Source organism: Ochotona princeps, chromosome 2, assembly GCF_030435755.1.
Source record: "Ochotona princeps isolate mOchPri1 chromosome 2, mOchPri1.hap1, whole genome shotgun sequence".
In the NCBI taxonomy this organism is placed as follows: Eukaryota; Metazoa; Chordata; class Mammalia; order Lagomorpha; family Ochotonidae; genus Ochotona; species Ochotona princeps.
Window position 1 is genome coordinate 18,338,036 of NC_080833.1, and position 24,964 is coordinate 18,362,999.

Consider the following 24,964-nt stretch of genomic DNA (forward strand, 5'->3'; position numbering starts at 1 on the left):
GGGCCAGAGGCCCAGCAGCCCCCAGCAGCTGCCAGATGGAGGCAGCGCTCTGTTCCAGGTCTTCTGAATCCCTGTGTGCCTCCCTCATCAGACTGGGGCTCTTGGCAGCCAGAATCTGTCTCCCCCATGAGAGGGGTCCTCAGTAAGGACAGTCCTATTCCCTACTTCCTGACTCTCCCCACAAAGCACACTTTGAGGAATTCACTGGGGGAATCCTCACTGGGACGTGGACTGGTGGAGTCAAGTTGAGGGAGAACCCACAAGGTCTGAAACAAAAGGCTGGGGCTGGGACACTGAAAGAAGGTGGGACCAATCTTGTGGGACATTGTCTGACTCACATTCTCCTATCCCTCACTCCTAGCTCTTCTGTAGGCAACCCCCCAACTCTGTGCTCAGACATCCAGCCCAGGGTGCAAATTCTGAACTGTCACTTCTTTGTTGGGCCACCGCAGCAAGGCTTCATTCCTCTTGGAGCTCCACTTCCTTGGGACCTGAGAGATGACAGCGCTCTGTCTCAGAGGGTGGCCGGAGGAATGTGGGAGCCAGAGGCTGCCAGGGCTTGCAGCCAGCAAGGAGGTGTGGTACTGGTCAGTTCTTATCCCAGCATCTTATGAAGCTGGTTTGGAAGGGGTTAAATTTGAGACCCTGCCTCCTAGCTGGGAACCAATCAGCGCTGGCTAGGGAGGAGCTGCAGCTGCTTGGAGAAAGATTGAGACTAGTTCCAACGCTGCCTAGAGAGGGAACAGAATACTTCTGGGACGCCGCTGGAGCTTGGGGCTGCATGGGACAGGAGTTTGGCATGGTGGCAGCCTTAGCTTCTGCATGGTGACAGCCAGGGGATGCCGGGAAGCTGCCAGGCTGGGCACAGGGGCGGCTGTACTGTCTGAACTGGGACAGTAGCAGACTGAAGAGAAGAGGACTTCAAATCCTCCCAGCACCACCTGCACCCCCTCCACCAGCCAGTTTGGGGGGGCAGCACTGGCTACACCCCAGCCCTGACCTCAGTTGACCCTGATGGCCTACATGGGATGTGGGGTCTAATTTAAGCTCCAGGCACAGAGCCACAGTTTGGGAGTGCCTGCTAGAAGGGACAGGGGTGGCTGGGTCTACCAGGACCCTGCTTACCACCAGCCCTGCCCCTAGCCAGTCATCCATTGGGGGAGCTCTGACCAATATCCCATGGCCTGGCTGACAGCCATCCTCTGGGTCAAGGGCGAGGTCAGGGAGTGTGGCCAGGAGGGTAGAGAGACGTGGTGTGGCCTTGCAGTCTGGATAGGGGTTGCATCAGCCTTAGCCGTGCTCAGAGGGCAGGGACCCTTCTTGGAGAGCCAAGCTGGCTTGGGTATCCAGAAGTGGAGAAGGCAGAGTCCTGAGTGAGCGCAGGAGGGCCAGGCCGGGCAGCTGGGGCTTCCTTCCACCTGGCCCATAACTTGCTTTTCAGCCTTACACAGAAAACCTGCCTCATGGACCTCATCTTTCCATCTGTACCGTGAGCGTGCTAGCCTAGGACGCTGACCCCAGCTCTGGGTGCCCACACTTGCTGCTCACTGCTTGCTGCTTGCTGGCAAGGGACCCCCAGCTCCCCTGAGCCATAGCTGGGGGTGCCCCATATGCAGTCCTTGGGTCGAAAGCCCCTGTGGCTGGCACTGTCAGCCTCCTGTCTCCTCCTCATTCTTTTGGAGATCTTCCCGCTTCTGCGCCCAGCAGTGCACCCCGGGCATGGCCCGGGATCCTCCCATGGCCGGCCCCGCTGGCAGGATGCTGAACTCTTGCAGAGTTTCTTCCAGCCCGAGGAACTCCTGGAAACCACCCTTCCACCTCAAGCCCCCACCGGAGGCAGCTGCTACCGGGGAGCCTGCTTTGATGCCCACAAGTGCAGGGCAGATGGGTTCAAGGTGTTTGCGTACCCAGCGGCGGGATCCACCTCGGAGGCTCATCGCAAGATCCTGGCTTCCCTGGAGGTCTTGCCCTACCACACACGGAGCCCGGCCGAGGCCTGCCTTCTCCTTCTCCTCCCAGGCCCTGACGGGTGCAGCCAGGTGCCTCTGCAGTGGAATGAGGGTAAGAACCACATGGTTCTAACTCTCCACCCAGCCCCCTGCCCACGCAGCTTCCAGCTGGGACAGGCAATGGTGGCGGAGGCCAGCCCCACAGTGGACACCTTTCGACCTGGCTTCGATGTGGCCCTCCCACGCCTCCCTGAAGCCCACCCATTGCGAGGTGGGGCTCCTGGGCAGCTGCGGCAGCACAGCCCCCACCCTGGGGCTGCCCTGTTAGCCCTGGCTGGGGAGAGGGGCAGGTGGTGCGCAGCAACGGCCAACTCCTCTGCCCGTTCCTGGAATGGGAACTGTGATCAGGACCCTGGAGGCGAGCAGTAAGTGACTCTCTCCCCTTGGGGGCTGAGTGGGAGGGGAGCTGACCTAGGAGTGTCAAGGGTTAAGAGGGAGAAACTGCCGGTCCTGTCTATATGCAGGTTTTATTCTTCTGTCTCAGGAAACTCCTTCCCTTGCCTTCTTAACTCCCTCTCCAGTAGTTCAGTCCCCTGTGCCCTGGCATTTTCTGAAACTGCTACCGTATGGCATCTCCTTGATACTTATTGCTTTGGTGATAATGATTGTGATAGTGCTAGTTGCTAACCCTGAGTATCTCTATCAGACATGACTGCTCAGGGAGGTTAAGTAGCTGGGTCAGAAGGGACACAGCTGGTGTTTTAGTCCAAAACTGCCTGTGTTTAAAGCCAGTGGTAGGAAAGTTGTGAGTTTCAAGCGAGAGTTCATGATCAAGCCTGTGGCATGCTTCAGAGAAGCCATGGAGATAAGCGGTAGGTCATAGCTGGAGGCTGCTCCTGCACCTGCCATGGGGAACGGCCCCTCCAAGGAAGCCACAGGCTTCCCTTCTAGCTGATGGGACCCAGACCCAGGTGGGATGGGAGGAAGAACTTGGTGCTAGAGGAAGTGCCTGATAATGTACAGGAGCTGGGGTTGTGCCACCTGGGGACTTTATGGGCTGCTCCAAGTGACACACTCAGGTGAGATGGTGGCCCTGGTCCCTCTGTGTTCCCAGAGGTGGTAGCTCTAATGGCTTGCTGGGCAGGCCAGGATAGAGGTCCCTCCGAGGTTGTCCCAGCGCCTAGGACAGACCTGAGCTGGAGACTGTCATGCGACTGTGTTCCCTTGGTCCCTCTCTGATCTCTACTGGAACAACAACAGCTATTCTAAGCACTATTTCCCTCCTGGGGAATTCTACCTGCCACTGAGCTCTGTTTCTGCCTTGGCTTGGGGCTCCTGTGGGAACGGGGTTCCTGTGTCTCCTGTGAGGCAGGGAGCCCTCACAGCCAGGGTCACCCCATGTAGCCCTGCAGTCCTTCTGCCAGGATCCACACATGGTGCAGATTCTCAGCTGACCCTCAAAATGTCAGGGCTCCGTCTGAAGCTCACCTTTGGTGACCAGGTGCTCCGTTCAGCATGCCCTACTCCCCTGTTCCCTTCATGAGGCACTCAACTCTGCTTGCTTGCAGGAAGTCCCTCTCTCAGCTAATTTGAACTATCACTATGTGCAGTTAGTCACAGGTGAATCTGACAGCTATGCAGAAAATTGAATTAAGAGATGTTTAGTTTGCTGCAACAAATTTGCCATTTGTGCGTAGTTTTGCCATCATGTGCATAATCCATGAATTTTTGAAGATCTTTCATATGCATGGATAAAATATTTTATACCAAAGCAAAGTTATCTTGATTTTTAAAAAAATATACTTAAAGGTCACAGAGCCGGCCACACACCTATAAGCCCCTCAGGCACCCTTTTAGTGGGATCCTTTATTCTCCATCTCAGGATTGGGAAGTTGACGTTCAGATGGAGGACATGTTGCCATCACAGGGGGCCCTTGTCCTCTGCTGCCTCTCACCTTTCAGATCGGGCACTCTGCAGCAGTGCCCCCTATGTCTCGCTTCAAACCTCGTATTTTCTTGTTGCTTTGGAATAAGACACCCATTGAAAATGGTTATTTATTCATCTGTATGAATAGGTAATTCATTCACAGCCCACAAAATTTCGAAGGTACAAAAGGGTACACAGACCAAAACCTCCTCCCTCTCCTTGCCTCCTGACCACCCACCAGCGTCCCTTGCTGGAGCCACTGCCAACTGCTTGTGCTTCTGCTTGGAGTGGCTGTGCCGCGGGCAGCCTGGTGCAACCAGGCCAGCCCTGGCCTGCTTTCCCCGCGAGGCATGCGTCTTGTCAGCCCCCTCTAACCTTAGCCTGTCTGGGGCCTGTGACATTTTTAGGACGCCAAGAAAATGTTTTGGATTCTTTCCTACACAGAAGCACACAATGAACTTTTAGATCCAAGAAAATCTTTTAATATAAAATACTAGTTTTTATGCCAACACAGTACTTTTTAAAAAGATTTATTCATTTTTCTTTTTACTTGAAAGTTGGAGTTAGAGAGAAAGAGGGAGAGAGAGAGATTTCCCACCTGCTAGTTCATTCCTCAGATGGCCACAATGGCCAGAGCTGAGCTGATCCGAGGGCTGGAAGCCAGGGTCTTCAAAGTGTCCCACATGGGTCCCACAAGGTGTCCCACTGCTTTCCCTGGCCATACGCAGGGAGCTGGATGGGAAGTGGAGCAGCCAGGACTCAAACCGGTGCCCGTATGAGATGCTGGTTGCAGAAAGAGAGGATTAGCGTGCTACATCATCACACCTGCTGCTGCTATTTTGCAATTGCAGAAAGAGCTGTCTAGGTCAAAGTGCCTTGGCCATGTGGAAGCCCATCATGCGGTGCTGCCCATGGCCAGGCCCCAGAAAAATCCTACAGTGGGAGAAGGGCCACATGACCCCATGAGTCCAGAGATCCTGAGTTTGTGTCAGACCCCTCCTGAGGGCAGTGAGTGCCACACGGCTCCCTCTATAGCACCCTCCCTCTGCCCCCTACACAGGGGTTTCCTTTATTTCCTCCTCTGACTCACAGCTTAGCACCACCTGAGAACACACTAAGTTGCGTCTCTAGGACCTGTGCAGAAACCGAACTCCCAGACCCTGGGTCCGCTGGCCTCAGACCCGTCCTTTAGGGCCGCACAGGGCAGGCATGCACTCAGTACCCAGTGAGTGCCCATTCTCCACCAGGCACCCTGCCAGGCTCTGGAGAGACTGAGACAAGGGCGGCATAGCCTCCTGAGGAGTTCAGCCTCTCAGGAGACAGACAAGTCAGGGGTTGGACACACTCTGCAGAGCAGGGAGAGGCTGTGTGAGCTGCAGAGTGGTGGGACACCTTTGGCCTCCGTTTCCTTGTCTGTGAAATGGGATATTAACAGTAACATTGCACAGCTCATGGAGCTGCCATGAGGCTGAGGCAAGCACTTAGCAGTGGAGCAGAACTACATGCTCACCAAGGGTTAGCCAGGATCAGGATGACCGCAGCATATGAAGGTGGATGCAGAGAGAGAAACAAAAAGGGCTTCCCAGAGGTGACTTCTGCACTTTTGAAAAGGGGCACTCCAGGATGAGCAAAAGGGCGTGCAAGGGTCCAGGGAGGCAGGGATCCCAGGGTTGAGCAGCGCTGCTCTCTGGTCTCCTTCAAACCTTAACTTAGGGCTTTGTAGCACTTATGGTTTGTGGCCTGTGCCTGGTTTTGGCTGGGGCAGATGCAACAGCTTTACACGAGCAGGGGGCCTGCTGTTTGATTTGATGTGGCTTCCTCCAGGAGAAAGAGGAGAAAGAAGGTTGGGGTCCAATGGGCATCAGGCAGCGGCTCTGCGGTGGTTCAGGTAGCCTGGGGTCAGGGGTAGGCTCAACCAATTCCTGGGACCATTGGCCAGTCTCTAGGTCTTTCCATCTCCCTATCCTTCAACTGGGGTTGGTGCAGAGGTTGACCCTCTGGGCCTGATGCCCCTGTGGCCCCCACTCCATACCTGCCCGGTGTGATCAGCAGCAGTGTTTCCTGCCACACCCCCGGGAGGCAGCGTTGACTCCTCTCCCACACACACACAGCCCGAGTGTGGCCCGGGGCTGGAGGAGGTGGGAGGAACAGAGTAGGCCTGTCCTCCACTCAGGGCCTCCGGGCAGCGGCTTCCTGTGCGGTTCTAGGCTTGCAGCCCAGTCGCCACCTCCGGACAGAGCAGCCTTTCATGGGCTGGGGGAGGGCCAGGCACCAGGCCTCTCAGGTGAGGCCCCCACCCAGAGCGTGTGTGCAGGGCAGTGGGAAGACAGACGTGTGCCCGTCTGAGCCACACACGGCTTTGGGGGATCAGGGCTTTCCCTGCTTCCCATTTTGCAGCTCAGGAAACAGGGAAGGGAAGGAGGTATTGGAGGCCATGCTGGGCTTCTACCTCCATAGCAGAAGAGAGGTGGTGCGTGGCTTGTGGTTACGGTGGTGCATCCACGCATGCGCACTGGTGTCGCTTACGTGGGTGGGCAATCACGCTGCTGTGGCTGCACCCGGGAGTGTTGGTGGTGGGGGCCTGGCAGGGGTAGGGGCAAGGGAGCACTGTCTCAAGTGTAGATGTCTCTTAGGAGCCAGCCTGGGGAGATGCTGCCCAACGCCACCTTCTGCCTCATCCCTGGCCAACTTCCTGACGCCTGGCGCTTTCTCCAAGCTCTACAGGTACAACCCAATGGGGGCAGCCCTCGTTGCCAGTGGCCCCTCACTCCTGAGCTGGAACTGGGTGCAGGGAACTAGGGAGGAGGCCGGGAGTCACCCACATCTTTACTCTGGGGCCCAGGGTGCACCTGTGGCCACATACACTGCCCCCTGTACCACCGCTTCCAGAGTCACTGTCCCCTAGAACTGGAAGAGGCAGGTCTGTGCAGGGTGGGCCTGGTTCCTCTTATGACTCCCCTGCCAGGCTGGCTGTATCCCTGTGCTGCTCAGCCCACGCTGGGAGCTGCCCTTCTCTGAGGTCATCGACTGGACGAAGGCATCCATCGTAGTGGATGAAAGGCAAGCCCTACAGGTAACTCAGGCAGCAGCCCGCAATGGACCCCAAGAATGCCGGGGCCCAGGCTGGCCTCAGCCCTCAGCCCTCCCCGCTTCTGATGCCTGGTGACGAGTCTCTCAGCCTTCCCACCCCACCCCTGACACCCCTAAAATCCCATGAGGACAGATACTCCTAGTGGTTCTGAGAACAAGTCCCAGTCCTCCTCCAGGTCCATTTGCCCTGGTTCTTCACTTAGACCAGATGATGGCCATGTACCCAGCTCCCATGGTTCATGGCCACCTCAGTACCCATCTGCTTGTCACTCCCCAAATGGCTGCAACAACCTGAGCTGGGCCAGCTTAAAGCCAGAAGCCAGGAGCTTCTTTCATGTCTCTCACTTGAGCAAAGACCCAAGCACTTTAGTTATCTTCTGCTGCTTTCCCAGGCACATTAGAAGGGAGCAGGATAGAAAGTGAGCCGGGACTTGAACTGGTACCCTTTTGGGATACCAATGCTACAGGAAGAGGTTTAACTTGCTATGCCATGGTGCCAGCTTTGTTACTGTCTATTTATTGGGCCTCTTCCGTGTGCCAGACACTGCACACATGTTATCCACTTTGTCTCATACCCACCCTATGAGGGCAGACCCTCCACATTGATGACGAAACTGAGATGGGGAGGTTGGGCGATCCGATGACAATCGCCTGGCTGCCATGTTACCCCAGCTCTGGTGGGCCCTGACCCCTTGGCTCTTCCATTCCCTGGGGCCTGGGCAGGGGTGGCTGCTGCTACCCACTTGAGATCATGGGGTTCCCCTGCAAGTTGCCCCACCAGTGAAACCAGGCTGGCTGAGGTTCCTCTGTACCTCCCCTGTCTGTGTCCTACAGGTCCTGGCTGCCCTCCGGGAGATGCCCCCTGCACGGGTCCTCGCCCTGCGGCAGCAGACCCAGTTTCTGTGGGCTGCCTACTTTGCCTCCGTGGAAAAGGTCATGCACACAGCTCTGGAGGTGAGAGACACTCCCCAGAGCCGGGCCTGGGCCCTGAACTCCTGCTTCATCCTCATCCCCACTCTATTCTCTCTTCCTGGGCTTCTCCTTTGAAAATGCTTCCGGAGTGGATCTGGGACTTGGCTGTGAGACGCTGGGTGGGTTTCCGCTCCTGTCTTGCCCTTGCTCTCCCTGGCTGTGGCAGGTCGATTTCCCAGCAGGTGCCCACTTGGTCAGTCAGCAGTCACTCTTCCTTGGCCAAGTGTTGGTCTCAGGGGAGGCATCCCAGGTCAGGAAAGAAGGTCCTGACCCACCAGTGAGGAAGGAAATGGGATGGGGAGGGGGAGTGGGGATGGCCAGCCTGTCCCCGTCTGCCACCTCTGCATCCTCATCTCATGGGTCTCCATGCTGGACCGCAGTTTCCCAGTGCTGAGGCCTGGCCATGCAGCTGCTGCCTCCCCGGAAACGCCAAGGGTCTGCGGCCACCACCAGACTGGCCACTTCCTCTGCACGGCCACCTGTCATTTCAGATTCTGCGGGCTCGCATCTTTGGAGCTTCTGTGCATGACTGGTTGCTGTGGAACAACCCTCCAGGGGCACTCTTGGCCCTGCCCACCTTTTCCATGAACCCCCAGGACTTCCCCTTCTACCACCTGCAGCAGGGTATGTGCTTGGGTGAAGGATAGCCTAAAGTCTCCCCATGTTTGCCCCATGGAGCTCCAAGCCTCCAGCACCTCTCCCGGCCCCCACCCCTACCCTCTTCCCAACTTTGATCACTCTCCAAGGAGTTCTGTCCCCTTCCTCCCTGATACCCACGTCTCCTCTGCCCAGGTTCCCGCCCTGAGAGCAGCTTCAGTGCCCTGATCTGGGTTGGATCCCTCAGCCAGCCACCCCTGAAGCTCATTCACACAGTGGCAGAGTCCCAGCACTGCGCCCAGGTCTGCCTCCTTGCCAGCCAGGGTCCTGGGATCCAGGGTGGGGGCAAGGGATGGGAGTGGGCCCTTGGATACCCGGAGGGCCCCAGGTTGGCCATACACCCAGGTTGGGGTGGGGGGGTAGGGACCCTGGCTGCCTTCCCAAGTCCCAAGCTCTTGTTCTTCCCTTCCCCACCCCCGACTCTCCTGGAATGTGGTGAAACCCATTAAAAAGCAGTTGCCTTTTCCGTGGGTGGGACTAAAAAAAAATAAGCCATTCATTCATTCACTCATCAGTCCAATTCTGAGGTCAGGGACTGGACCAGAAACAGATGGGAAAGGATTCTGTGCAGGGTGCCAATGCAGTTAGCCATCGCCTGGCATGCTGTCAGATCTCAGTCCCGGAGAAGTCTGAGAGAAGCCAGCTGGGGGCGGAGGGTACTTTCGAGCAGGTTTGGAGAGGAGAGCTCAGACAGCAAGTGGGGGTGGAGCACGGAGTCAGGCCTAGCAGGTGCCTTCCTGTCTCCAGAAGTGTCACCTTCCAGAAGCCCAGCCCTATGGAAGAACCTGGAGTCCAGCTAAGCCACCCTCCCATATGCAGCTGCTCTCCCACTCTTGTTCTGTCCTGGGAAGGATTCCTCCTGGGCTCCCCACTTCTGCCTGAGGCCCCAGACTTCAGTAACCACCCACCTCACCCCCATCTCCCTGCTAGATCTTGATTCTCTGGAACAGTGCGAGGCCATTGCCAACAAGGTGGCCAGACACAGCAGTGCCTGTGACCGTCATTGATGGGCTTAGGAAGGTGAGGAATGGAAGGGGTGGGCTCATGCTGGCAGCCGGGAGGATGCCCATGGGGTGTGTCCCAGGGTCCTGAGTCCACACTCATGTCAGGTTACACCAGGGGAAATCAGGCTGTGATTTTAGCTGTGGTTCTAGCAGAAATGATTCCCTGGTCTGCTTGGCCCTTGTGAACCTGGGGCTGGCCAAGGTTGGCGCCTGCCACCTGCTGGCCATAGACTCTTGGTCACATCTTTTCGCTCTGTAGCCCTGTTTTCCTTCAAAGCCCCGTCCAGGGTTGATATGAGTATCCATAAGCTGATGCTGGAAGAATCCTGAGATTCAAAGCTGGAAGGACCCCCAGAGACCAAACATCCCATTTTTCCCAAGGGGACCTGAAATCCACACAGGTCCAGAGTGGGTTCTGGGCAGGACTATGGATTCCTGCCCTTCCTTCTGGACTGGCGCGGGGGAGGGTGTTTCCCAGCTGAGTCAGGTCCACCCCCTCCCATTGCAGGCCAGCGCCCGCTTCCTCCCGTACAGCACCATCAGCACTGACGCTGTCCTCAGCCTGGATGCCCAGAGCAGCCTCTCCACAAGTGAGGTGAGGGCCCTGGCAGCACCCCCTCTACCCCAATTCCCAGAGCTGGCAGGGCCACACATGGCGGGTCCAGCTGCTTGGTTTTGACACCCCCTCTCTCATCCTCAGCAAGCCATGTCAGCTTGCTCTTGAGAAGTCAGAAGTTTGTCCTAGTCTTGAGAATATTGTTTTTCTAGACAATTCCAGCTCCTGTCCCCGGGAGCTTCATGCCCTAAGCCCTCAGCCAGGCAGGCTTCCTCTCCCTGTCTCTGGCTGTTGCAAGGTGTTTGGTAAGTCCTTTCTCATAGCTCACCTAAATTCCCCTGCAGGTGGACTTTGCCTTCGGGGTGTGGCAGAGCTTTCCAGAGCGGATGGTGGGCTTTGTGACACACAGCCACTTCTGGAACGAAGCTGGGGGTGGCTGGAGCCACACTGCTGAGAGGGCTAATGAGTTTTCCATGGTTCTCACCACAGCCACCTTCTACCACCGGTACCAACCCAACCCTGTCCCAGGGGTCAGAGCCGGGGGCACCAGGTCCTTAAGCACAGAGTCCAGGTGCAAGGCCTGCAGCGGCCCCTTCCAACCATGTGGCCCTGGGCAAGTCTCCTCTCCCTTGAAGTTTTCTGGTTTTTCATCTATAAAATGGGACATCCCCACCCCACAGTGCTGGTATGATCAGAACCTGGAACACCTGGTACATGATGTCCCCCAAATCCCAGCTGGTACTTTTGTAGGTAGAATCATAGCATGAGTTGGGCCAGCAGGCAGGTTGAAAGTTGGTGGTCACAGGACAAGATCATTGTTTTTAAAAAGATTATTTATTTGAAAGGGAGAGGCAGAGCTTCCATCCACCGGTTCACTCACCAGACAGCCACAGTGGCCAGCATTGGGAGCCTGGAACTCCAGCCACGTCTCCCATGTGGGTCACAAGGGTCCATACTTGGGCCATCTTTAGCTGCTGTCTTGGGTGCAGGGCTAGAAGTGGATCAGCTGGGACTCTGTCACCCTGATATGGGGTACCAGTGTTGGCAGGTAGCTGCCTAACTCACCGTGCCACCATATTGGTGCTGATGCTCCATAAATGTGGGTGTGATGAGTTTGAGGGACCGTCTCAGGCCTGTGGTGCCCCAGCCTTGCGGCAGTTCTGAACTCTGGAGGACTGCTTTGGAGGGGCTCCTTGCACAGGTTTAAACCGGGCGTGTATCTCACCTGGAGACCCCTGCGCACTGACCCAGAACCTCAGCAGGGAATTTTCTGGAGAGTGACCCAAATGCCTGAGGACTGTCCTCAGGCAGCCAGGCAGCCCGGGCTCAGGCTTTAGCTCTTTGAACTTGTGCTTATTGTGCCTGCTAGGTGGCTTTGAAATAAGCTGACCTCCCCCAACCCCAAGTCTGTCTGTGAGCTCAGAGCCCCAAGAAGCTGTGAGGGAGAGAGTGGAAATGCACAGTTGGCTGCACATGGGCCCAAGATAGGGGGAGCTGCTTGTCCCAGGGATGGGGCCCCTGGGGGACACCTTCTTTCTGCTGCAGTCTGTCCCTCCCACCCGGCCCAGGTACTACCACACCCTCTTCACTCACTCCCTGCCCGAGTCACTGAGGACCCTGGCAGATGAGTCACCTGTGTGCCTGGACATCCTGATGAATTTCCTAGTAGCAGCTGTCACCAAGCTGCCCCCGATCAAAGTGCCCCATGCCAGGTGGCACCAGGAAGCCGAGCTGTCGGTGAGTGAGCTAGGGGAACCAGCTGCCCTAGGAGTGGTTGAACCTGATTATTTTCTGTTTGGGGGCGGGGCAGAAGGTGTGTAAGGACAGAGAAGCCAATCAAGACATTTCTGCCTCCCTCTCTCAGGCACCCGGGGGCTCAGGGCCTGGACCAGAGTCGCAGCCTTCAGCCCAGGACTGCATCAACCAGGTGGTTGAGGGGTTCGGCTACATGCCCCTGGTGTCATCTCGCCTGCGGCTAGACCCGGTGCTGTTCAAAGACCCAGTGTCGGTGCAACGCAAGAAGTACCGCAGCCTGGAGAAGTCCTAGTGGGGCACCTGCCTGCAAGAAGGTGGAGAACCAACCCCGGGTGGCCAGGTAGCCAAGCCAAGCATCAGAGCCGAGCCAGTCGATCACAGCCGGGACGCCTACTCCCACGCTGACACCTGCTTGCAGCCTGGGTCCTTGACTGCTCCTACAGCCTTGTGTAACCCTCGCCCCCATCCGCTGGGGGAGTCGGGCTCCTTGGCGCTCTTGCAGCCCTAGCAAACTCTAGACTGTCAGGTTCCAAATGGCCAGAGAGCCCTGGAGGATGGATCCTGTCAGCTTCTCTCCAGCCTGGCAGGGGCACCGGCTGGCCACTATCTGGGGAACTGGTAGAGAGAGATGTTACCTGTGTGTTGGTCACAAATGAGTCTGAGACAGGGTGCACCGAGACAAAAACTGGTTCCCCAGTCCTGGGACTGCTAGGCATGGAGCGAGAGGCAGCTATCCACAGGTGCCTGGGTGAAGCCAGCGAGGAAGCCAGTAGTGTAGGCGCTCCCGCCCTCCCTGCGCTACCGGACCGGGCCACTAGAGGCCAGCGCCGCGCCGCACTGCCTCCGCCTAGTATCCGAGCAGAGTGCCCAGCCCCTAAGTGGTCGGGGCGTCCGCAGCCCCAGGCCTGGAAACCCACAGCGCAGAAGAAACGCAGAAGGCCAGCTCCGCCCCTGTGGCCTGTACACCTGCGGTTCAGCAAAGGGCCATGTCTAGGGGTGCTGCGCGGGAGTGGAGACGGCTGGAGGGGGAGGGGACCCAAGGTTCTCCAAAACTCACCCACCTGGAACTGGAATTATCACTTCCGAAATAAAGCTCATGTCCTTGCCCCCTCACGCCCAGGCTATAAATACCCTTGCAGCAGCTGCGCGGGGGCGGGAGGAGACTCAGGACTCGCCCTGGAGCGAGGGCGACTTTGGGAGGGTGGGGGTGTTGGGTGTGTTCTCGCTTTGATAGCCTCGTGGCTCTGGAAACTCCCGTGACTGGCCCGTTGGCTGGGCATGCCGTCCCCTAAGCCTTCAGCCTAGGGTGACTCAGGCTGTCTCTGGGGCCTGTCACAGCTGGGCTTACAGAGTGGGCTCTCCGTGGTGGAGTTGTGGGGCATGCAGCAATAGGTGCAGGGGCGTTGCAATGAAAGGCAGGTGAGATCTGGCTCAGAGTCAAGGCCAAGGAGGGTGGGTGTGCAGACACACAGCTGCAGCACCCGAGGCCTTCCCAGGGCCAGTGGCTCCAGGTGCCAGGCCCAGCCAGGAGATGGGCATCTTTCCAGTCACAGCTGCCCCACACATGGGGCCTGACTGCTTAGCCTGCAACAGCCCACAGCTTCCAGCCCTGACAGGAGCAGAAGGCCCTCTTGGTGGGTGAGGCAGAAACCCCAGACCTGCCTCCTGCTTGTTGTGTGACTTGAGGCAGTGAACTCAGCATCTCTGAGCCTTGTTTGAAATGTGGAGGACAACTGTGGCCATCTCTTCAGAGAGGGGTAAGGACTTGGCACACAGCAAAACTTAGGATCCTGGAGTCTACAGGCCCCATTCCAGGCCAACCCTAATGACTTCCTGCAGGCCGAGCTCATGGCACAGAGAGGCCATTTTACAGATGCAAAGGGAAAGGTAGATGGCCTGCCCCTCCTCCCTCTGCCCCTTGCAAGGACAGAGCCAGACTTGGAGCTGCCAAGGGCCCAGCCGCTCAGCAAGGCAGCCTCAGGCCGTGAGGTCCTAGCTTTCCAGGCCAATGATCAAAGCAGACAACCACTCTAGGTCCGTGACTGAGTTGACTTCTGTCCTCACCACAGCTCTGTGAGGTAGGCGCTGACCTCTGTCTGCAGGTGAGACGGAGGCACAGAAAGGCTTAGCAATGGCCAGGAATAGACCTTGGACCTGGGGCTCAGGTATGTGACCTCTGAGACGCTGGTTTTCCTTCTTGTGAACACACACACACACTCTCTCTCCCCCTCTCAGCCCAGGAGTCAGCGTCTTCCCTTGCAGATGGCTCTCTGGTCCCTGGGCTGTGTCCGGTACAGCAACCCCATCAGACCGTACAGGCAGTACAGCTGGCTCAGCCCGGTCAGAGTTCAGGTTTTGCAACTGGATAGGGAAGCGGCCCAGGGAGAGGCTGTATGTGGAGGATCCCGGGTGAACCCTGGATGTGCTCACACCATCCCGGGCAACTTTGAGGAAGAGCAAGCAAAGAGGCAAAAGGCGAGGTCCTTAGCCAGGCAGCTCCTGCAGCCCCTCAAGAAAGGGATGTGTCTGACCCCCACCCAAAGAGACTAAGGCTCAGCCAGGACTCAGACACCTGGTTCCCTGGCTCAGGGGGATTCTGAGGAGGATGTGGGTGTCTCACAGCTCTGCACCCCCTTAGGCTGGCTTCAACTTGACTGTTCCTGCAGAAGGAGGGACTCGGTCCCAGGGCTTCCTCCCAGCTGTGTGAGGGAATGTGAGGTGCCAGCTGGAGGACGCTGTGGTCTGCCTGCCCTATACTCCCACTCATGCTGTTGGGGAGGACAGCGCTGGCTGCGGGCACAACCAGTACACAGCCCTGCAGGGAGCTGTAGGCCTGGATCCCATCAGCTGTACATCTGTTGAGGAACCCCCAGGGCTGGCTGCAGTCGGATGGAAGAGGCCAGGAAGAGCTCCATTCATAGAGTCAGGCTGAAGTCCGGAGGAGGGCTGGTTTATAACATGGCCCGGGCAGGCACAGTCCTGGCTGAGCCTGGGGACAGTCAGGCTGGTTCCCTGCAGGGCCCTGGGCTAGGAGGTCAGTCTGAGGGGCCTTGGCATGCCTGGCAGTCCCTCATGTCCTCAGAGTAGTCCTCGATCTGGATGGTCATGGTGTGGAAGTGGAACTTCCCCTGGAGGCGGGCACTGGCCATCTTCAGCACAGCCTGGGCATCTGCATTCTCCGCTAGGGCATCAGAGAAGGTTTACTTACTCTTGGTCTCTGGTGACAATCAGGAGCCCAAGCCGTGCACCCATCCCTCCCCACCCCTCCCCAACAGAATAGGACGGGGGCCCGTGGCACACGGGTGTGCCAGTGACCTGGGCCAGGCTTGATGCATGGATGCCTCCTACAGCTGAGGTTATCGGGACTCGCCCCATCCTAGGTGTCCCACCCACTCACCAATGGCGATGTGGACGGAGAGCACAGGCTGGGCCATGGTCAGCGCCCAGATGTGCAGACTGTGCAAGGCTTGCACCCCTTCCACCGACAGCAGCAGATCCCGCACAGCTGTGAAGTCCATGCCTTTGGGGGTCCCTGAAGACGGCAGGGACCAAGGTAGAGCCAACAGCTCCCCTAACTCTGGCCAAGTGGCAGGGCTGGCTCCTCTTGCTTTTCCTCCTCCTCACTGGTCCCACTGGCCAGCAGAATTGTGTCTCCTAATCCCTACATGGGATCAGCCTGTCCCATGAACCCCGAAATGTCCATGGTGCTTCTTTACTACCCCCTCTTGAACACAGGGCAGTCTATAGTTCACCACTGTATTCTCCATTCCCAGAACATGACCCAAGGCCTAGCAGGTGCTATGTAAATGCTGATGTTTAACAGAAGGCAGAAAGGAAGGACAAGACAGAACCTGTGAAGCCCTGAACCCCTGGGGCATGATCATCATTGCCACTGTCAGCTGGGTCCCCCTTCTTTGGAGAGACAGCTCTAAGCTGCACCCCAGGCAGCAGCTGACTTCACTCCAACCTAAACCTGACTCCATAGAGGCCCACGACCCTGACCTACAATGCAAGGCCCAAGCGCCCCAGAAAGCCCAGGTGAGAGGTTATTGAGCCCCTCCCTAGGCAGCCAGGGCCTCCTGAGGCACAGTTTAGTCCCCAAGAGGTTTGAGAAAGGCCTGAAGTATAGAACACTCAGCAGTCTTGGTCAGGGCCTGCAGACTCAGTCGACCTCTCTGTGCAATGGGAAGCATGATCCTGGTGCCCCCTCTCTTTCCTGAGAGAACACAGCTGGAGGCAGAAAGTATATGGGGTACAGCTGGAGTGCCTGGTGCCAGACCCCAGAGGTAGCCACCGGACTTGCCAGGTGGATGCCTCAGCAGAGGGGAGGCATGAGCCGGGAGACTCAGGCGAGGGAAGGCATGGGCCGAGGAGACAGTTTCAGGAATAGTTTCAGCTATAGGCCAAAGTCATCCAAGGTTGGTCCAAGGTTTTCCAGCCATTGCCAAGTCCCAGATCATGGCTCCCCACCAACGGACTGGGATCTTTCAACACATGCATCTACATCCACACGTACACTTCTTTTGAGGCCTAGAGCTCGAGGGCCAAGCACCAAAGGGAGGCCCTGAGGCCTGTTACCTTCCATCAGCACCAGGATCACGTCTCTCAGGATGGTCAAGGTTGTCCCCAGGACCAGGATGGAGAAGAGGAAGGTGCAGATGGGATCTATGTACTTGTACTCCGGCTGCAAGAAGAGGGGAAGGCAGACTGCCTGACTCTCCCTAACTTCCTTCTCTGCTCCCACCCAGGCCGGGGTTGGTGAGAGGTGCATAAGCCCCCTGCAGGGTTGATGGGAGCCTCCCTCTGACCCTGCCTCCCAGCTTCTCCCAGCCAGAATCTGAACAGACAGGACAGGGCACAGTTCAGGAAACAGTATTGGCTGCTTCCCACGCTTCCTGGCCTGTGGGGCTGAGACATGGGCAGAGCTAACAAGAATCCTAGATACCTTGTGGGCCGCCAGCCCATTTTCTAGATGGAGAAATTGAGACGCACCCAGAGCATACACCTCACTCAACATCAAATGGCTGGCCGGGGGACAGCCAAGCTTCTGGACAAAGGTCTGATTCCTTCCATCACCCCAATACAGTAGGTCATGCCCAGGCTTCAGCCACACAGTCCTAGGTGACACATGCAAGTCACAGAACCTTTCTGAACTGTGGAAAACACTGTGGACTATGTGTGGACCAGGTGGGATCAAGAATCTGGGAAGGGTCTTGTGTCCCGCCTCCACCCCCTCCCACTGTCCCGGATCTGACCTTGAAATATAAAATATAGGCTGCCACCAGCACACCCAAGCTCTGCAGAAAGTCTCCGATCACGTGGACAAAAGCAGCTCGGACGCTGGGGTTCTCCTGTGATTGGCCAGCGTCATGGCTGTGCCCATGGCCATGGCTGTGCCCATGGCTGGACTGGTGAAGGATCAACCCCATGCTACAAAAGCAGAGACAAAGTTCAAGAGCTCTCATAGGTAAGCAAGGAGAGACTACCTGTCAGGGCTGGCCTCCCTGTGGGCCAAAATATCAAACCCCACATGCTGAGTGACCCCTGAGGCTCCCTAAGGAGCCAAGCTCTATAGTCTCAGGAACAAGGGCCCAGTTCCAAAGCCAGGACTTAAGCTTCTGACATCCTTGGCCTAAGCTTAAGGTGCACCCCAGGATTTCCAGGTGCCACAGCTTGGGCCTGTCACTGTGGCCCATGAAGGTTGTGGCCTAGCCTCCTTCCTGGGGATGCCTGGCACAGGTGGGAACCCAGTCACACTCACATGATGTTCACAGCCACAGCACAGCCGGATGTGATCAGCATGGTGCCCCCCTCGATTTCGTACTCCCCGGAGATCAGCCGCTGCACGGCCAGGTACACCAGCACTCCGGTCACCACCCAGATGGACAGCACGGACAACAGAGCTCCCAGGATCTCTGGGGAGGAACCAGACCACAGGACCAACCTCAGCACGGACCCTAAGGCTCCTCCTCCGCGAGCCACCCTCCCTCTGCCAAGTCGGGGCCTCCCTCTGCTGAAGCCAGGGCTGCCATCTCATCCGTGTCTGAGAAGGGGCTGAAAGGAACCTGGAAGGCATCCAGGTCAAACCTTTGTGCTTCACATGGAGAGAAACTGGCTTATTGAACAAATGAGGTACGGTAGGTAAAGCAGCCACCTACAACACCTGCTGTGTGTGCTCGAGTCCCCGACTCTCTACTTCTGATCCAGCTCCCTGCTAATGCACCTGGGAAAGCCATAAAAGATGGCCCAAGTGCTTAGGCCCCTCAACTACATGGAAGACCCGGATAGAATCCCAGGCTCCCAGCTTCAGCCTGACCCAGTCCCTGCTGTTGTTGCCCTTTGGGGCGTAAACCAGCATATGGAAGATCTCTCTCTTTGTCTTTCCCTCTCAATCTGTAACTCTGCCTTTCAATAAATACATCTTTAAAAAATAAGTAAATAATGTTCTTTGCTCAGCTGGCAACCCAAGGTGACCCAGGAGGAGTGGTTGGGTTATGTCCCACATACAGGACAATGACGGCGCAGTCCAGGGCACGGAGGAGTTTAAAGCCTGTCACTCTCACTAACCTTTCCCTCCCCCAGAGCTGACCTGTGTAGTTCTGAGCAATGTGAATGCCACTGTCATTTGTTGAAACCAGTCTGTTCCTCAGGATGATGAACTTGGCTTCCCTGCAGACTGGGAGCTCCTGAATGGCTCCCAGGCCCTGGGATCCCCCAACAGACTTGGGGGGACAAGGCCAAAGCTGACATCCCTTTCCTGGACTCAAGCCACCCTCCTATCATCACTTGGGGATCCACTGGCTAGAGCCCTTTAAGAGCCCCTGTCCAGCCCCTTCCCCCCACCCCATGTCCCCTCTCTTAGCTCCATCTCCAATGCCTGCAGGGACCCTCACCCGCTCGCTGCCAGCCGAAGTTCATGGTCTTGGTGGCAGGTCGGGAGGACATCCAGAGGGAGAAGAGGCTGACAAGCATGCTGGCAAAGTCGGTGAGCAGGTGGGCTGCATCGGTCATGATGGCCAGGCTGTGCGCCAGGTACCCACCTGCAGGGACAGGACCAGCAAAGTAGAGGATCCTTAGCAGCCTCCCAGAAAGCATGCACTTCTTGCTAGATCTCTCTCAACCCATTATCAGTACAACTATGAGTAAGTGACCTATTCTGAGTCTCGACTTTCACACTTTCTGAAAGGGCCCAACAACGTCCACTGTGAGAGGAAAGGTGAAAATCAAGTTGAATTAGGGCCTGGAGAGCCCATGCAGGGCCTTCCTTCCCTGATACTAACATGCCATTTAACCTGGACATGCCTCAATCTCATCAGAAACTAAGGAGAATGACAGTACAAGGCTGGTCAGAGAACTGGCACGCTCATGTGTCTGTAACGAGCACAGCACATGCTCAGTGGATGGGGCTGTTAGAACAGCTTTCACTGGGACACCCAGATGGTGGACGCACCAACTCCTCTACCGGGCACAAAGTCCTTACCAATGATTTCTCCAATCATGAACACCAGGCAGATGGCAGAGGCCGCATAGAGTTGGTGCCGGGCCTGCTCCCGCTTGAGGTCATGGTGACTGCGTGCACCCCTCTGGGCGTGGCAGTAGTGGTTGCTCTGGGCAGTCAGCTCCATGGCCTGCATGTCCGGGCCAGGCCCTGGCCGGGGGATCCAGCCCATCCCCTCCTGCCACAGAGACCCCATGTATGACCTGGCCAGGGAGGAAGGAGGGAAGAGGAAGCTTAGTTCTCTGATAGGGGCAGGAAGTACTGAAGGACCGGGAGGGTCTCGATGTTCCCACAAGTCCAAAATAGTCCCTTTGGAGCCACTGGAAGGTGAGAAGTTTGTGCGTGAAAGGAGTGGGGTGGGAGTTGGGGGGAATGAATGTCGTGGGGCTCTGGCCCTGGGTGTCCACCCTTCCCCCACCCTTCCCAAGGCATAGAGTTAGCAGAGACCTTGGGAAAGGGCCAAGGGACAGGCTGATTAGTGGAGCAGGGAGAAGGAGTGCAGGGCTCTGCTCCAAAGAGACAGAACCCCTTCCTGTGCGCAATCGGTGGTAGCCGCCTGGAGGCCAAACGCTGGGAAGCAAACAAGGTGGGTGGAGGAAGCCAAGCATCGGAGTCCCTTCCCCGCCTCCCCACCCCGCCAGCAGGAATCAGACTCAGCGTTGGGCCCAGGGGCAGAGATGATCCCTGGTCAGGTGGCTAGGCTCACTTTTCTCTTACCTAACCTTGCCCCACCCATTCGGCCTGGAGCTACTTCCAGCCGCTGCCAAAACTAACCACAGCCTGGACCGCAAAACAGGAGGTGCGGCCGCTCAAATTCCCACCCTCCCCGGGCTGTCCCTTTACCGGACTCCAGTCTTGCTGTCCAACAGGTGCCGCTTCTCGGTGACCTCCATGCAGGTCCTCGTGTCCTGCGCCGCGGCCCCTCCGAATGTGCGCTACAAGTTGCGCACCGGTCTCTCTGCAGCGCGCACCACCTGCGCCCAGGGCCCGCGCACTGTGCCTGTCCGCTCCAGCTCTGGGGCCCCCCAGGCCGCCCGCCGCTGCTCCGGTTCTCGTTCAGACTCGGACTCTGGCTCCGGCTCTGACTCTGGTTCCGCTCCGAGAGCTCCCACGTGTCACCGCCGCCGCTGCGCCCGCGCCCGCTCATTTTATCCAGCTCTCGCTACCTCGTGTGAAGCGGCCCGCGGCGCGTCGTGTGCAAAAGCCGGCGGAGAAAGGGCGGGGGGTGGCCGGCTGCAGAGACGTCCGGGCGCTGGCCTCGCGCACCGGACCTCTGCGCCGGTCCAGGGTCGAAGGAGCCGAGCTGCTCGCTTCGGGGACCGCTCCGGGGTTGTTGGGTTGGGGCAGCAGGTGGCTGTGCTGGCGTCTCCAGCACGGGATTCCTGCGTTGCACTGCGAAGTCCCAGGCCCTTGCTTTGTTGGTCCCAGAACGGGAAGGTGTCTCCTGCCTCGGGCTGCAGCAGGATCCTCTCGGCGGTGATGGACCCATCCTCATCCCGCCGTCTAGCGAATTCTGTGCAGCAGCAGCTGTGGCTTTGTCCCCACTCCTACTACCACCTGGGTGGCGCGACAGCGTTCGCCGACTCCCTCAGGGCAGCCCCTCCCCCCTGTTCTCCGCTGCCAGTAGGTTCTTTCCGGGTCCAGGAAACGTGAGAAAAACACAAAGGTCTAAGGACATTGTCACCACCAGGAGAAACTGATTTGGCCCTTATCCCACTTGGGGTCACAGTCACTTGCAGTGGCTCCGCACTTGCACACGTGCGCACCCGCACACACACACCCCACCTCCAACAGATGCCACTGTATAGAAAGCATTTGGGGCTGGCAACTGCCCTGGCTACACACTCCATCACTTTTTAAAAAGTGTGTCACACCTCTCTTATTCCCTTTAATGCAAATCACATTGTAAATTCTCAATTTACCACCATTAAGGTAGGATAGTGGTTAAGTTGTCACTTGTAACAAGGCATTCTGTATGAGCACTGGTTCACTGGTCCAGATCCTTGCTAATGAACCTAAGAAGGCAACAGAAGATGACCAAAGTACTTGGGCCCTTGCCACCTATGTGGGAGACTCAAATGGAATTCCAGGCTCCTTGGCATCAGGCTGACCCAGCCCTGGCTGTTGCAGCCACTTGGGGGTTGAACCAGCAGATGAAACATCTCTGTCATTCCCCTTCTTTCTGTAGCTGTATTTTTAACCAACATTTTCTTGTAATGCCTGTGATATTATGAACTTTTAAAAAAGGATTTAGGGCCCGACGCGATAGCATAGTGGTTAAAGTCCTCACCTTGCACCTCTGTCTTAGACACTGTGGCTTAGCGTTCCTGGCTCATGCAGACCAGTAGGTGTAAGAGCCTAGCTCGGCATGACCTGTGCTCCATCCTGGTCTCTAGTTTCACTTGTGAGCTAAGGTTTGCTCAGTCCTGCTCGGTCCACCCTGTTCCATTACCAATTGACACATTACCCAACTGCTGGAGCTACTTTGCCCAGCTTGTCCGACCCCCAGGTCTGGATCACATGTTCACCAGCGGGAGCTATGACTCGCCAAGGGAGTTTCTCAAGTTCCTCCACTTGATCCACTCCCAGACCCAGTTCCCATACATGCCATTGGGTTTAGGCCAGGTTCTAGCGCAGTCTGGCCTTCCATTTGGCATTGTATGAGCTGGTGAACGTTGCAGCCCGGCCCACCTCACACCCTAGTCAGGATGCACATTTGGGTGCTGCTGACTTGACCAGTCCAGACTGTTGCGGGTTCCTTTACCTGTGAATGATGGCAGGCTCCTTGGTCACACCTAGCTTAGTCCATCACCACCCCGACTCTCGAGCTAACCATTGGGGCTAGAATTTCCACAGGGTTTAGCCCACACATCCCTCACAGAATCTACCCCCAGATATGGTTCTCTAGTTTTAGAAAATGTAATGGCCCTGCTTAATGTGACCCTTCTCCTGATCCATCATCATGTCAGGTAACAGGATATGATTCTGCTGGACAAGCCCCGAGCCATAGCTTTTGCATGGACTGGTATTTGGTCGTCAGCATTGTTCAGTAATTACAAGTTTTTCAAAGGATGAGTTACTGTCATTGGGAATCTTTATGATTGATTTACATCCTAGAAGCTCAGTGGGTTCAACCTGGAGCTACCTAAGCAGCGATTCAAAGACTGAAAACCCCAGAGCTGCCCGGTCGGGCGGCCAGCAGGTGGCACCAAATGGCACACTGTCCGCCCAAGGACAGCTCACCACGTGCACGTGGTGGCTGGAGTCAGGGATCCAGGCATGAGACGCCCTGTCCTGAGACCCACCAGCAGCCAAGAGGCTGCTGGAAGTTTAAACTCTGTTTTTTTTTTTTTTTTTTTAAGATTTATTTATTTTTATTCGATAGGCAGATTTACAGAAAAAAAGACAAAAAAAGAGAGCTCTTCCATCCACTGGTTCACTCCCCAAATGGCTGCCATGGCGGAGCTGAACTAATTCCAAGTCAGGAACCAGGAGCCTCTTCTGAGTCTCTCACTTGGGCTGTCCTCTGCTGTTTTCCCAGACCATAAGTAGGGAGCTGGATTGGAAGTGGAGCAGCTGGAACATGAACTGAAGCCGATGTGGGATGAGGACACCCCCGGGGAGGGGGGAGGATTAGCCTTTTGAGCCACCACACAGGCCCCCCTGGGTTTCTATTTCTATTGTGAGAATAGCAAGGAGGCAGTGAGTGCACCATTCTGAGATTTTAGCTTATTGTGAGAATAAGCAAGTTATCAAGCACACCCTTCTAATGGCTAGATGGGATTGTTACTCCAGCCCTTTGAGCTTTGTCCCCACCCTTAGACAGGGGTCTCATGCCACAGCAGTCAGGAGTGGGCTCCTAGAGAGAAGAGACCCGAAAAAATGGTCCAAGATTTGTGTGTGTGTGTGAAGCTTCTCAAGGGTAAGTAAGCCTTTTCTGTGATTTGGGTGCATAGCCTCTGCAGTGTCCCCAAGACTCACTGGGAAAACCCTGGAGACCCGTTTTTCTCTCTCTCTTGCAGCACCAGCAGTATGTTCTCCAAGGCAGCTGGCGGCCCCAGAACTACACACACACACTAAAAGTGTGGCAGTTTGCAAGGACAGCAAAGTTGAGTCCCTCATGTGTAACCACCAGCTGTCTTCCTGGAATTTGATTGTTGAACTGACTGTGAAGACTTACTGTGACCCTCCCTCTTTCCCTCCCCAGAGGGACACATCTGTGAAATGCACTTTTTTCCATGTAATCAGTAACCTAGAGACATGAGTCCGGGGGTCGGGGGATTGAGTCCTGCGATGACTTACACCTGCTGGAACCTCTGTCTTTTCTAGCCTCAGATCCCTGAGGAGTTAAAACTGTCCAGGCCAGCGAGGATGGGATCACCAACAGACCAGATGGGGGCCTTCCAGAGATGGGGGCCTTCCAGAGATGGGGGTGGGCGGAACTGGGCCGGAGAGCTCGCCGGCAGGATGGAGAGCTGCAGAGGCCCACCATGTGTTTTTCTTGACCTGAGAGGTTGTGCCACAGGACTTCATCCTAACAATAATTTGTTGTTTACATTCTATGCAATTTTATAAAAATTAAAATGCTTCAGACATTGAGAAGCGGCTGGAAGTAAGCAGTCTTTTTTTTTTTTTTAAGATTTATTTATTATCATTTGAATGTCAGATACACAGAGAGGAGGAGTGACAGAGAAGATCTTCTGTCCATTGATTCACTCCCCAAGTGGCCACAACAACCAGAGCTGTACCAATCCAAAGCCAAGAACCAGGAGCCATCTCCCAGGTCTCCTACACTGGTGCAGGATCCCAAGGCTTTAGGCTGTCCTCAACTGCTTTCCCAGGCCACAAGCAGGGAGCTGGATGGGAAGTGGGGCTGTCAGGATTAGATGGTTCCCATATTGGATCCCAGTACTTTCAAGGCAAGGACTTTACCTGCTAGGCCACTGCACCGGGCCCTAAATTAAATAGATTTTTAAAAACTCAAAGTTAGGTACTGACCTAATCTTAGAAAAAACTCCCAGAAGTGGAGGAAACTTGGGGAAGGGGACTAGAAGTCCCAGAACCTATGGAACCATATCATAAAACAATAATAATAAAAAATAATAATTAAAAAAATCCTAGAAGTGAAAGCCAACCAAAGTGGGAAGGTGTGGAGCACGTATGCAGAGTGAATTTCACAGTGCGTTAGCTCTGGAGGATGCTCACTAAATAGGTACAGCACTCGGAGGGTCAGGCAGTGTTCTAGGCACTGTGGGTTGCATGGTCTTTGTCTGGGGTCCTTCTCTGGGCATGAATTGGCCTTTGCTATGTCTGGACTGCTCGCAGCCTGAAACCTTTCCGGCATGTCCTGCAGGTTGGCACAGAGGACAGGCTTGGCAGTGCTCCCTGGAGTTCAAGGCCACACTGTGTCAGCCTTTGCTTCTCGCCTCTCTGGCAGGTCCCTGGCCCTTTGCCCACTGAGAGCCCGCTGCCACTGTGGCCTCGCTATGGTGCCATCCCTAATGTTGGTGCCTGCCTTGGCCTTCCCTGAGCCAGTCTGGTTCCAGCACACCTGAC

At 56.3% G+C, this 24,964-nt stretch overlaps 2 protein-coding genes across 2 annotated transcripts; one reads left to right on the forward strand and one right to left on the reverse strand.

Moving 5' to 3' along the window:
- Positions 1-1,470: 1,470 nt before the first annotated feature.
- Positions 1,471-12,763, forward strand: EXTL1 (exostosin like glycosyltransferase 1). The gene is made up of 11 exons (XM_004592370.2): positions 1,471-2,374; positions 6,510-6,600; positions 6,842-6,949; positions 7,801-7,920; positions 8,430-8,562; positions 8,731-8,837; positions 9,526-9,615; positions 10,108-10,194; positions 10,500-10,660; positions 11,724-11,892; positions 12,020-12,763. Exons 1-11 carry the CDS (start codon positions 1,611-1,613, stop codon positions 12,200-12,202), a joined length of 2,013 nt encoding a protein of 670 aa, XP_004592427.2. The 5' UTR covers positions 1,471-1,610; the 3' UTR covers positions 12,203-12,763.
- A 2,170-nt stretch (positions 12,764-14,933) lies between these two features.
- SLC30A2 (solute carrier family 30 member 2) lies at positions 14,934-20,559 on the reverse strand. Its single transcript, XM_058660800.1, has 8 exons — positions 20,252-20,559; positions 19,391-19,611; positions 18,804-18,950; positions 17,672-17,825; positions 17,166-17,340; positions 16,489-16,594; positions 15,308-15,442; positions 14,934-15,091 (listed from the first exon to the last, which is right to left on the reverse strand). Exons 1-8 carry the CDS (start codon positions 20,299-20,301, stop codon positions 14,946-14,948), a joined length of 1,134 nt encoding a protein of 377 aa, XP_058516783.1. The 5' UTR covers positions 20,302-20,559; the 3' UTR covers positions 14,934-14,945.
- Positions 20,560-24,964: the final 4,405 nt, after the last annotated feature.

Coding starts and splice junctions, on each gene's coding strand:
- SLC30A2 (XM_058660800.1), bottom strand. CDS start 20,301: ATGGAGGTCACCGAGAAGCGGCACCTGTTGGACAGCAAGACTGGAGTC. Junction 19,612..20,251: donor GACAGCAAGACTGGAGTCCG/GTAAAGGGACAG, acceptor CTCCCTGGCCAG/GTCATACATGGGGTCTCTGT. Junction 18,951..19,390: donor CATGATTGGAGAAATCATTG/GTAAGGACTTTG, acceptor CTGTCCCTGCAG/GTGGGTACCTGGCGCACAGC.
- EXTL1 (XM_004592370.2), top strand. CDS start 1,611: ATGCAGTCCTTGGGTCGAAAGCCCCTGTGGCTGGCACTGTCAGCCTCC. Junction 2,375..6,509: donor CAGGACCCTGGAGGCGAGCA/GTAAGTGACTCT, acceptor GATGTCTCTTAG/GAGCCAGCCTGGGGAGATGC. Junction 7,921..8,429: donor TCATGCACACAGCTCTGGAG/GTGAGAGACACT, acceptor CTGTCATTTCAG/ATTCTGCGGGCTCGCATCTT.